At 41.4% G+C, this 13,320-nt stretch overlaps 1 protein-coding gene across 3 annotated transcripts in view; it reads right to left on the bottom strand.

Annotated features, from left to right (window-relative positions):
• LRRC1 (leucine rich repeat containing 1) overlaps positions 1 to 13,320 on the bottom strand; it is a 171,998-nt gene that overhangs the window by 63,242 nt on the left and 95,436 nt on the right. For all 3 annotated transcript variants that reach the window (XM_043542374.1, XM_007055064.4, XM_043542375.1), the window contains 2 exons: positions 11,050 to 11,133; positions 334 to 449 (listed from right to left, as the gene is read on the bottom strand). In XM_043542374.1, the coding sequence (XP_043398309.1) occupies positions 334 to 449; positions 11,050 to 11,133 (200 nt within the window). The remainder of the gene's footprint in view (positions 1 to 333; positions 450 to 11,049; positions 11,134 to 13,320) is intronic.

The following is a 13,320-nucleotide window of genomic DNA, read 5'->3' as shown; positions in this document are numbered from 1 at the left end:
ATCTGTTTGTTTTAATTTAAAGTCAGAAGTACATGAAGTGAAAAAGTTAGGAGACTCTTCTGTTCCTGGCTGAAGAAAACCTGAAAGTCATGATTGGAATCCTATATTTTTATGTGTATTTGTCACAAAGGTAGTTTTGACACACATACGTATTGGCAGGGTTTGGAATTACATTTGGCCAGAGAGCAGGAACATATTGCCAATTTCAAAGTATTGTGAAATTCGAGTATAAGCTTTTTTTGCTGCTTCATTCTAAGACATCAAATCTACATGTCTTGACTGAGTAGGAAGCAAAACCAGCATGGTAACAGGACACTATAAAATCTCTCTCACCTGTTTCCAGCTACATCCAGGACATGCAGTTCAGTGGCTTGTGAAATCTCAGAGGGAATTCGAGATAATCTGTTGTCACGCACAGAAAAGACATTAAGACTGCAGCACCCCCCAATCTATATTAAAAAGAGAGGAAAACTATTTTTGTTGCAGAACCATATTGTAAGAAAGGCATGTCACATAGATTGCACAAGATGTCACAGCACATTCAAATTATAATGGCTTCAAGTCACAGACTGCAAAATTAATAATATTAATGAGATAACAGATCTCTAGACAGTCTCTTTTAGTACTTTCATGAACAATAAGCTTGTAAAACTATAAAGTTCATTATTTAGAAACAAAGAGGTCAAGATTCTGCCTACCTGTTCCTGCCTTCTACTGCACAACCAATTATCTCAGCTGCACAGGTCATCTGTATGCATCTCCCAGCAAATGTTAGTTTTTACCCCTCAACTTTTTCTAACCTTATATTTCAGTGTTAACATTCTTGGATCGTTTTGTACCTCACCAAGCACAATAGAGCTCTGGGCAATATAAAATGTTAAATAAGCCAGTCAGCTCTTAACATTTGTTGAGATTGCGGTCACTAGAGTCAGCAACTAGCAACAGTGTGAGACAAAGTAATAAACATCTTACAAATAAATGTCTTTGGTATAGCTCAAACAGTGACACCATTGTTTTATTAGAAGTTTCCAAAACTCATCCCTTCTTTCCCATACAAGCTGCCCAATATACTCTAACATCCTCTGCCTCCAGCCTTTTTCCAAATGTGATCATTTAACTCCCTCCATCCTGCCAACTAAGCTTACCTCATCCACAGCACTCCACATGGGCAATATATCCTCTGTTCATCACAGATACAAGTTTCTACACCCGGACTTTGATGCAAAATATATTTTCACATAAAATACATAGTTAAAAATAGCATTAAATTGGTAAAATCCAGCTTCAGTGACCTTTGCTCTGGATGGCAACTACTGATAACAAGAGTACTGAGGTTACTGAATTCACCCAGCAGAAAGCTTCTTCAAGCAATTCACTGGTTGTTTTCCTTCAGATGAGAACCTTACTTACCTTGGGTCTGCTAATCTTATATATGTTCACAAAAAAAAGAACAAAAATCCCTCTTACTTAAAAGTATATTTCTTTCCCCTTAATCCATGTATTAGGCCAAAATATCAGAAGCCTTTTGAAACTTTCAGATCAAGTTGATTTAAAACCTGACTGCATTAGTAAAAGCAGAAGCTACGGATGTGGATTCTAGTCTAAAAAGTAAGACTCTTTCTACACATATATACACACACAATTTAAGTAGTTTAATAATATTTTATTATTCAATTAATTAATATTCTCTCTCTCAAGTGAACCAATATATAATTGATATTATCCAGGATGCCTCCCCTTTGGCAGCTTTCTCTCCAACATGAAATGTTTTCTATCGTCAGCAACACCACCAATGCCACACTCTTGCTAAAACAGTAGGCTCCTTTGTAAAGCAATATGGTTCTTTCATTACAAACAACATTCAAAGCTCTTAAAATCCTTGATTACGGATCCTCAAATTACTTGTGTTAGCACCAACTAGCTATCAGAGCAAGCTCTACCTTGGCCAAAGCTAGAAATTAATAATCAAAAATCCATCTAAAATTAAGCTGTGTGTTGTCTTCAAACAAAATAATATGTTTTGATCATATGCATTTAACCCACTACTCCCTTTCTCCTGGGTTAATAAAGGTTTTAACATATTGGATTAAAAAACCCTAACCAAAACAAAAACATCCACCACCTTCATCTACATTTACATATATTTTCATGGACGAATGCAGTATTTAACTATACTAGAAATTGGCATTGAAAGCATAAGCAAAAATTTTAAAATTACAATTCTTCTGCTAATTACTTTATTTCACCACCTCTTTGCAGCATCAAGTGACCACTCACTCAAATTGTTAATTAAGTTGTCTTTACAAATTCACAGCATTTGAGGTGCCATCTAAAAAAAAAAAAATCAAATCTATTCAGTGTCTAATTGGTGCATCTAATATGAGGAGCTGTGAGGACAACAGCTACAGTTAGTGAATGTTAGATGAGCTGGCAAGTGATGACTCACCATACACAAAGTGTTTGTTTTTCTATGAATGAAGTTTGAGTAATTCAATCTTGGGAGCATGAGGATCTGAACAATTTTGCCAGACAAACAGAAAAAGCCATGCAGCCCTGTTGGGATACCCCACTAAGCTGGAAATTTCTAAACTTTGACAATGAAAAATGTGCAGTGGAGCCAGCTGGTTTGAGTCATCATGCATTTAAAGCACTTAAATGAGAGATAATAGAGCAACTGTGGACTGAATAATATTTAAAAGGTTACAAGTTTACCTGACTCAATTTTCCAAGCAGCTAACAATTAAGAAAACACAAGAGACATTCATTTGATTTATTCTTCATCATCTGTACTGGATGGACCATACTATGCTAAAAATGGAGATAAAACATAAATCCCATCTCCCCTAAAGAGCTGCCAAAATTCACATGTGGTTGCTGCTGCCTCAATTACTTTAACATGAACAATTCATCAGAACGTAGTCTAATAATAAACTCACAAGTCCAGACCATTTGTATTTCAAAAGAAAAAATTACACAGACAAAATACTGGAAGCTGTTTATGAAACAAAGTTCTTCCATGGGGGAGACAGCATATATTGAGCAATTAACGTTAAGGGAAAACTTTATGACAGGATAAATGAATCATTTGGAAGATAAGCATTTGCTACTATTTCAAGAAAAGAATGCATCCACCCAGCATTGTAGGAAGACACCAGGACCGAAACACAAAAGCCACTGAGGTAGACTGCATGTACTAAATAGCATATTGAAAGAAAAATATGTCACTGTGACCACTATGAAGTAATGCAATACCAGAACACTGTACTTTACTTGGCTGCACGTCATTAATTGACAAAGAGCCAGGGACTCAGGCCATGCTTTTGTTGGTTTGGCAACATCTATTATGCACAATTTCAAACACATATTCAACCCATTACATGTATACTAAACATACAACAGTTCAGCCCTCATTCCACAAAACATTTAAGCACATACTTAACTTTAAATATGGACTTCATTGATTTTAATGGGCCTACTCATCCGAGGAAAGTGCACACTTCATAGCCCTGTTGAATTGGGGCTGCTTAAAGTGAGGACATTTTTTAAACTGTCTTTACTAAACTATATGCCATGGAAAGTGCTGATACACAACCAATTTCAAAGTATACTCTACACACAACTAAACATAACATAAGAAAATATATCTTAGTACTATACAAAAACAAGTTTCTAGGTCTGTTACAACAGCCTTGCATAACAGCCATGTTATATCACTTGTCTGTTTTCCTTTAAAAATTAAAAAAAAATAAAAACAAACAAACAAAGTCAACCCAGCTGGTCAGATGGCAATTTGTAAGGTTGAATTACATATGTTTAAAATAAGATATCAGAGCCCTACAATTGATAGTTAAGCAGTCTACATCTGATAATTGAAAGAAAATTAAGTGTTTAGGATTTAGAAAAATTACATACAAATCATGCACATGCTTATTATTTACATTAAAATGCAAGTGTTCTCGAAAATACACTTCACTGGATAACATGGAAACTCCTCCCTTGGCTTTTTTGGTACAATTTTTTGGTTTTCCTAAGTCTGACTGCTCTTCCAGCAGTGACTGCTCTTCCCTTATCCCACTGCGGATGACCTTTAAACCTCAGACATGGGCGATTCTTTCTACTTCCATGGTTTCAGCTCGCATCTCTATGCGGATAATTCAGCTCAGCCCACCACTGATCTTTCCATCTCTGCCAAACTGCACATTGCCATTTCTCTCCAATGTCTTCTACCAGATATTTCACCATTAATTAAAAGTGTAACATGATTGAAGCAAAGCTCTATCTTTTCACACAAAATTCTCCCACTCTTCCTCCTTTCCCAGTCGGTCAATACCACCATCCTTCACCTCACAACTCGGGGATCATCATCTGCAACTCTTATCTCGTTCTCAACATATGTCCATGTCTTACCATGTCTTCCTCCACAATAACGTTCTCTCACCCATGCCCTGATTATTTCCAGTCTTGATTCTTGCAGCCTCTCACTTTCTTGATAACCATGACACCCACTACCTATCCATCCCAAATACAGACACACCACTTCCTCTTTTGACTTTTCATGTCTCCAGTGGCTCTCCCATACCCTATTGCATCATGGACTCTGATTTTATCCTTTAAGGCCCTGCATCACTCACCTTTTCTTGTTCATTTACTGAATCTTTTTTTGTGCTACTCCTCTGCAAATTTTGCAAACCTCAAGGCTCCATTTGTTTGCTTCTTCTCCTCCCCACTCCTCCCTGGCAACTTAGTATGCCCTTCTTGAACTGGTCTGCAAAGCCAGTACCCTCTCCTCATTTAAATCCTTCCTGGAGGCTCACTTCTCTTCTTTTGAACAATACAGCAGGAGTAAATTATAGTCATATCAGTTGGGACAATTTAAAAAGAGATGGAAATAACATGACATGGTTCTTACTACCTTTGTTACTTTGCTTGAATGCTGTATCCTTCATCCTAGTCAGTGTATTGTCTCTAAATGACTGTAAACTCTTTGAGGTAGTGCTGCAGTATCTACTGAATCTTTTAAAGGAACCAAGGATATCTGGTAGTTGCTTGGTTTCAGAGTAGCAGCCGTGTTAGTCTGTATTCGCAAAAAGAAAAGGAGGACTTGTGGCACCTTAGAGACTAACCAATTTATTTGAGCATAAGCTTTCGTGAGCTACAGCTCACTTCATCGGATGCATTCAGTGGAAAATACAGTGAGGAGATTTATATACACACAGAACATGAAACAATGTGTGTTACCATACACATTGTAAGGAGAGTGAGCTATTACCAGCAGGAGAGCGGCGGGGAGAAGGAAAACCTTTTGCAGTGGTAATCAAGGTGGGCCATTTCCAGCAGTTAACAAGAACGTCTGAGGAACAGTGAGGGTGGGGGGATAAACATGGGGAAATAGTTTTACTTTGTGTAATGACCCATCCACTCCCAGTCTCTATTCAAGCCTAAGTTAATTGTATCCAGTTTGCAAATTAATTCCAATTCAGCAGTCTCTCATTGGAGTCTGTTTCTGAAGTCTTTTTGTTGTAATATTGCGACTTTTAGGTCAGAGATCGAGTGATCAGAGAGACTGAAGTGTTCTCCGACTGGTTTATGAATGTTATAATTCTTGACATCTGATTTGTGTCCATTTATTCTTTTATGTAGAGACTGTCCAGTTTGACCAATGTACATGGCAGAGGGGCATTGCTGGCACATGATGGCATATATCACATTGGTAGATGTGCAGGTGAACGAGCCTCTGATAGTGTGGCTGATGTGATTAGGCCCTATGATGGTGTCCCCTCAATAGATATGTGGACACAGTTGGCAACGGGCTTTGTTGCAAGGATAGGTTCCTGGGTTAGTGGTTCTGTGGTGTGGTGTGTGGTTGCTGGTGAGTATTTGCTTCAGGTTGGGGGGCTGTCTGTAGGCAAGGACTGGCCTGTCTCCCAAGATTTGTGAGAGTGATGGGTCATCCTTCAGGATAGGTTGTAGATCCTTGATGATGCGTTGGAGAGGTTTTAGTTGGGGGCTGAAGGTGACAGCTAGTGGCGTTCTGTTATTTTCTTTGTTGGGCCTGTCCTTTAGTAGGTGACTTCTGGGTACTCTTCTGGCTCTGTCAATCTGTTTCCTCACTTCGGCAGGTGGGTATTGTAGTTGTACGAATGCTTGATAGAGATCTTGTAGGTGTTTGTCTCTGTCTGAGGGGTTGGAGCAAATGCGGTTGTATCGTAGAGCTTGGCTGTAGACAATGGATCGCGTGGTGTGGTCTGGGTGAAAGCTGGAGGCATGTAGGTAGGAATAGCGGCCAGTAGGTTTCCAGTATAGGGTGGTGTTTATGTGACCATTGCTTATTAGCACCGTAGTGTCCAGGAAGTGGATCTCTTGTGTGGACTGGACCAGGCTGAGGTTGATGGTGGGATGGAAATTCTAGAAATCATGGTGGAATTTCTCAAGGGCTTCTTTTCCATGGGTCCAGATGATGAAGATGTCATCAGTGTAGCACAAGTAGAGTAGGGGCATTAGGGGATGAGAGCTGAGGAAGCGTTGTTCTAAGTCAGCTATAAAAATGTTGGCATACTGTGGGGCCATGCGGGTACCCATAGCAGTGCCGCTGGTTTAAGGGCAGCATAGCCTCGAGTGCTGCCATGGCTGGGAAAGTGGAGTGAGCTGAAGAGCAGGGCAAGAGGAAAAGGTGGGCTTCAACTGCAGATTCTGACAAGTCATGTAGAGGGAGTCCTGGCTTCAGCTGCCCCAAATTCAGTTTCTCTCTTGCCATTCTCATGAATTCAAGGTGGCTGTGGCTGAAGGGTTAAACTCTACAATTCCAGTTTATGAAATTAAGAAACAATTGAAACAGAATGATGTAAAACTAAAGGCCTTAAAGTAAACACATAACTGTTACCCAAACGAATCCACAGATTCACACCGGAGGTTTTACTTGTTTTGTTATTATTACAGTTGTCTGGAAAATAGGAATCCCTTCCCACAAAAAAAGTTATGTTTTTGGAACAAATTTTAATCCCAAACTGGGAAGGAAAAGTCAAAACTGAGAAATATTTCAAGGGAAGAGATTTTTAAAAAACAAACAAAACAAACAAAAAAAGCTATTTTGGGAGACTCTGAACAGCATTTTCCAGCTTCCCAGTGAAACTGACATAAGCCTTCCAGCCTGGCTGTCTGAGAGTTCAGTGCACACAGCAGCTGGATGGCTGGGGGAAGGCAGAAAGAGAAACTGACAAGAGCCTTCAAAAGTGGACAACAGGGAAACTGTCATTTTGATTTCTCCCCTCAAGGGAAAACTGAAGTTTTCCCAGGAAAAATATTGATTTTGCAAAATGGATATTTTCAGTCAGACAATCATTCCAACAAAATTTTTTTGACCAGCTCTACTTATTATGCCAGGTAGTTCTCTGTGTCAGATTTCTGCAGATGATGTAGGCTCATTAATGAGCACGTAATTACACAATTTAGGATACTTTAAAGTATCCTAAACAGGTGGTTCAGCACACTAGTTTCGCTCACGTTGTAACCGCAGGATGGGATTTAAGATTAGAGGAAATCACCGAGCAGGTCTTTCAAGTTTAAAGGAATAAACCATTTGTGATCATGAACAAGTTTAAACACATTCAGCTCTTCCTGAAGTCAGAGTTTTGCCACTAGCTTCCATGAGAGCAGAATCATCTTCAAAATACAAATACTGAATACATAACTTGTCAAGCGACTGGAGTATCTAGCAGCCATTCAGTCGTTAACATTTTCACATTATGAATTGCCATCAGGTTCAGAAGAACCTTTGAACCAGAAAGCATCTAAGGAATTATGATGCTAAAGGTTCAGAATAATCTTGAACAATACCATAATTATGTAATAAGGTGTCAATGTCATCTTACTGCAGTAGGGAAAGACTGGTTTTACAAGTGTGTATAGGTATAAGTACATAAATACTTGTTTCACAGGTTTACCCAAACCCCACGCCTAAAATAAAGTTTTATTCATACAATTCATAGTTCTGTCAGAGCACTATATTTCATTAAAACAGACAAACAATTTCTGATATCACAGGTACAAGTTATATCTCTGCTGCAGGGAGGCATTCTAGGGGGCCGGAAGGGGAAGAACACATGTGTGTTTAGCAGCTCACACTTGACTATTGACATTTAGAGGTCAGAGACCACCATCTTCCCAATGCCATCCCGACAGCCATCTTGAGTTCAATACAAAGAGGGACCAAGTCACCAACGGCAGTTTTTTAAGTGAACGTTCAGACCTCCTTGCTTAACTTCTGTATCAAAATCAGCTTGAGATGAGAATAAATGGGAAAGTGGTAATGAACACAGTACAATCTCACTATTAAGTAGTCACAAGCAGGGTTCTTCCCTTCTCTTACCAACAAGAGTGAATGAAAAGGTCTTCAATATTTGTAACATTGTTTTGTTCAGTAGGGAAATGGACACAATCTCCAGCAAAAGACCAAGCGAATCTCCTTCATGATGAGATTCATCACTGGAGTCATGATCAACGTCATCAGTATCCTTGAAGACACTCCTGAGCCTGGGTTGTTTGCATTGCCCATACTGCATGTGCCATACCACCTACTAGGCTGGTCTGACTCCTTTTTTCTTTTAGAATTGTAGAACATATGAATCTCCATTCATGCCCCTCCCCATCCCCCATCCACTTTAACATCATGAATTTGTGCCACAAATAAGAAAAAAAAAACTTACGTTTTGCTTAAAGCTAGTGTTTGTGGTTAAGATGGGTACTATACTAAGGGAACTGAACTGTTAATTACCCCAAGCACACACAGCATGAGCAGCACAGCAAGCTTCTCCACATGACCCCACGAGTGTTCCTAAGTCTTTTTTGGGGGGGGGAGCAGAATCCAAAAAGGCATTCGTGTTGGCCTGTCTAAGCACAAAGAACTGAGACAGTCACAGATGCTAATTCACAGCAGTTAGGCTGTGGTTTCTGTGACATGTTATTTATGAAAGCAAGCGAAGCAAATGCAGAGGCTACCACGTGGATCCAAGAGTGTAATTTATTTTCCATTTGCTACCATTACCAACTCTGAATTCAAACCACTGACTTTGAGGTGAAAGGCTATAATAGCAATGTGTAACAGAAAGTAACAGACTGCATTTCCTGAAGTTTCAAGGGCTAGCAAATCATGCACAAAGCAAATGCACTTAAGCAGAGTTAGTGTTCCAGAGCATTTTGTTAGTGGTGAAGACATAGATATAGGATTAAAGCTTATCATTCTGATTATAGCGAGCACTAAAACACACAAAAAACCTTGGAAAACTTTAGATAAAAAGCTAATTAAGTGCACACTGCTTTGTAAAGGTGACTATTAAGGGGTTACACATTTTGTAGCTTCTGTAGGCTGAATGCACTGTGCACCCCAAGGTCTCATTTCCTTCCTCCATCCCCACCCCTGTTCCCTGCATGCCACCCTCCCATCCCCCTCTATTTCAGGGACTCCCAGCAACTCCTTCCACTCCCATCCCGTCTGCCACTGCCAGGGGGCTGTGTATGCCCCATTCTCCCCCCAGGCAGAGGCACAGTATGGCCCACCCATGACATTCATCACTTCCCTCCTTGCCCTCCCTAATGGCATTTCCCACTATGCCCAGATCTCTGTGTGGCTCCCTCATTCCCCCTAGCCAGGTCTAGCTTGTCTCACCCCACTCCAGGGTCTGTGGTCCCCCCTTTTCCACTCACCATCTCAGTTTCCCCTGATTCCACACCCACATGCTCAGTTTGCTTCCCACCCCAGGGCCCTGGCTTCCCTCATCACCACTATTCCCATCTTATAGGTTCCTGATTTGGCCCCCATCCACCCACTTCCTTCAGCCCCATTACCAAATTCACTTCCCCTCCCACACTTATCTCACAATCCCTGCCTGCCCCCGCAACTCTTTTTCCAGGTTCCTACTTCTCCCCCTGCCCCAACTTCCCCATCCACCCCAGGTCTCTGTTTCCATCACCACCACAGTCCCACCCTGACTGCTTCCCATGACCCCACTCCAGGTTGCTCTTCCCCTCTGCAGGTCCTTACTCCTCCCCTCTCCTTCCCCCAACAAACTCTCCCTGTAAGGCTCTTATTTCTGCGAGTTCAGACTACAATCTCCCCCTACAGCAAGCTTAGCTGTTACCTCTAATACGGGTAGGCAGCAGCAGGGGGTAGCAAAGAGGAATTAACACACTGAATCAGTAGCACAGATGGCATTAGAATTCAGGCCACTTAACTCTCTGTCCCATGCTTTAATCACATCACACTGGCTCTCTCTGTTATACTCCCTGCCAACCCCAGCAATACCAACCTTTCCAGGTTTTACTGATGAGCTAGACCAACTTCTCAGACCACCGTTACATTTAATCCTATTCTATCTTTGTTTCGCTTCATACACTGCTTAAGTTGAGCACGAAGCCCCAGTGATCACAGCTATAAAACTAGGGTATCGCTAAGCTTAGTATTACACAAATCACTGCTTTAGGTCTGGCTGTTTGATGACCCAAGCAGCCTGTAGAGACTTTCATAAAACAAAGATCCCAAAATTGCAGAACCCCAAATAATTTCTTCTCTCTCTCTCTCTTATTAAAAAAAAACCAAAAAAACAAAAAAACCCACCACCCATGCGCTTTCCAACCACAACTTTAAAGATCAGAATTTCTTGTGGTATTGTCATTCTACCTGCAGAAAAAAATTACACCTTGGTTTAAGTGCACTGAGTTATAAGCAGACCTTAAAAACCTGTCTTCAAGTAGTGGTGGGTCTGACATGTACAATCAGATAGTTTCTAGGAAACTAGTTAGGTCTTGGACCTCTTGTTCCATTATACCAGCCACTCACTAGCAGCCAAACCACCTCTACTTTTGTCCAGTCTCTGCAATCCTATAGACAAAGCCTTGGTCATAGCCTGTTAGGTAGGAATATTTTCTAGTAATTTACGTAGAACAAAAGCTGCTTACTACTTCCTACAAGCACTGATATTCACCATTTTTATTTGTAACAGACTATCTATAATAATGCATATCTATAATCATAATCGTTGACTGCACACAACATACCTCTTTGGGCAAAGATATTAATTTGTTTCTGTCGACATTCAAATTGTTCAGCTTCTTTAGTTTTCCAATGCTCTTCGGCAATTTCTGTTTCAATAGAAAGTGACACATGAACAAGCTTTCTATTATCACAATGTCAAACAAAACTTTACCTCACTTTGAATAGGATCTAGGAGACAGAGCCCTTTTTGTAATAAAAAAGTTTACATATAAGGGACTAATTCTATTCATAGTCACAACTGTGCAACTCCACTGATTTCAGTGGAGTTCCAGAATTGTAACTGAGGCAGAATTGGCCTGTTTGTTTCAGCTTCTAACCAAACTGCACTCCTTACTTTATCTTTGTACTAAAATGACCATATACACAAGGTAGAAGATACATTATTTAAGTGTCCTTTTGAAGGCAGTTTTGAAGAAGTGGAAAAACAAATAAGTTCCCGCTGTAACTAAGGGATTGTCTACACCACGCAGCTTTTAGCGACAAGGCTGTGTCGACACAGCCTTGTTGCTAAAAGTCAGTGTGTGTAAACACGCTTTGTCAGCACTTTTGCCAACAAAATACTTCAAGCCCCGCGAGCGGCTTTAGCTTTGTTGGCAGGACAGCGCTCCTGCCAACAAAGCCACGTTCACACGGCCACTTGCGTCGGCAAAACTTTTGCCTTTTGTGGGTGGGCTTTTTTAAGTACCTGCGAAAGACAAAAGTTGTGTCAACAACTTTGCAGTGTAGACACACCCTAAACCTCAGATTTTATTTTCATTCAACACGTGTAGCATTAAATCACTGGCTGAAACAACTGATTAACACAGCAGGGAGCGACACAAAGAGCAACCACATAGCAGTGGGGCCTGCAATTTGACTCCACCATTATTTATCAAGATATGCAGAGCACTAGTTGGCATCAAAGGGGAGCTTTGTCTACACAGGGAGCTATTCCCAATTTAAATTCATGTGTGGATGCTCTACTCTGAAATAAGAGCATCAACACACCAAATTGAATCAGGAAGTTAATTCATTTTAAATTCATACTCCATCTTACTCCTACACAATGTTCATGTGTAGACAAACCCAAATTAAAAGCTTCCTACACAACAGGCTCTCCAATTCTCTTATTAGTCATGGAAGACTTTAAAATGAATATGTACATGAATAAATCTTCCCTTCATGTCAAGTCAGATCCTTCAGCGGTTAGAGGTAAAAGACAAGGGAATCTGTTTAGCTAGATACAGTATAAACTTTAGCTGCCACTTTCAGACATCATCTACTTCCCCTGTATGAGACTGTAGCAGGGTGGCTACCCTGCTCCTAAAATAGAAGGGGTTAAAAGCAGCCCCGGAGAAGGCTGTGGCTGGGGATGGCTGATTGGGGAAACAGCCGCAGCTGGGCCATGCCCCAATCAGGCCCCAGCTGGCCTGTATAAAAAGGCTGTGAGCCAGAGACCCAAGGAGTCTCTCTCAGTCTGGGAGAGAGCAGGGCCTGGCTGCCTGCCTGACAGGGTACTGGGAGTGAAGGAGGGCTGGGGAAGGAGCAGGTTGAGCGGGGCGCTCCAGGCTGGCAACTCCCCAGGCTGTAGAGCCTGGTCCAAGGCCCATAGAGGTACTGGGAGGCAGAGGAAGGCAAAAAGTCCGAACCCCCTTGCCTATGATGAGTGGCCTTTACACTGCAGTCTGCCCCAAGGAGCAGGGGCTTGGTGATGACTGGCAGTAACCCAGACTGAGGCAAGGTGGGGACAGATAGGGTTGGGGGTTCCCCAGGAATGGGAGACCCAGAGGTAGAGTGTGGGGATAATGCCAGGGGGCAGAACCCAGAGAAAGGGGCACTGGGGTCTGTGAGGGACACGGGGGCCAGAGCTGTGCGGATCACCAGCCTGCAGAGAGCGCTCCATGCTGGAAAGAGCTAATTTCCCAATGGCCAGCAGGAGGCGCTGCAGGGGTGGGTCTGCTCCTTTACAGAGAGTCAGTATGAATTCTCACTGGGGACACTGTGGCACGGACAAAGACATTAGGTTACATCTTGTATTTATACAGGCTCCCATGCCATCTGCTTGTGGATTACAAGTGCTCAGTTGAGCTCGTTGGGGCAAAACAAAATATCCTCTTGCTATCCTACACACAGCAGATAAACGATTCTTACTATATCTAAAAGAATCCTGAACTTTTCACTTACCCAAAAAGGTGCAGGCAGGGAAGCAAGCTCCTATTACTATACTCAGGTTATTCCTTGCCGTTCAACAAGCTCTGCTAACTCAACAAAAAGATGTCTATAATAGGGCTGTC

Source organism: Chelonia mydas, chromosome 3 (genome assembly GCF_015237465.2).
Source record: "Chelonia mydas isolate rCheMyd1 chromosome 3, rCheMyd1.pri.v2, whole genome shotgun sequence".
NCBI lineage: Eukaryota > Metazoa > Chordata > Testudines > Cheloniidae > Chelonia > Chelonia mydas.
Note: the sequence above shows the minus strand (reverse complement) of the source record. Positions and strands in the feature narration are given on the sequence as shown.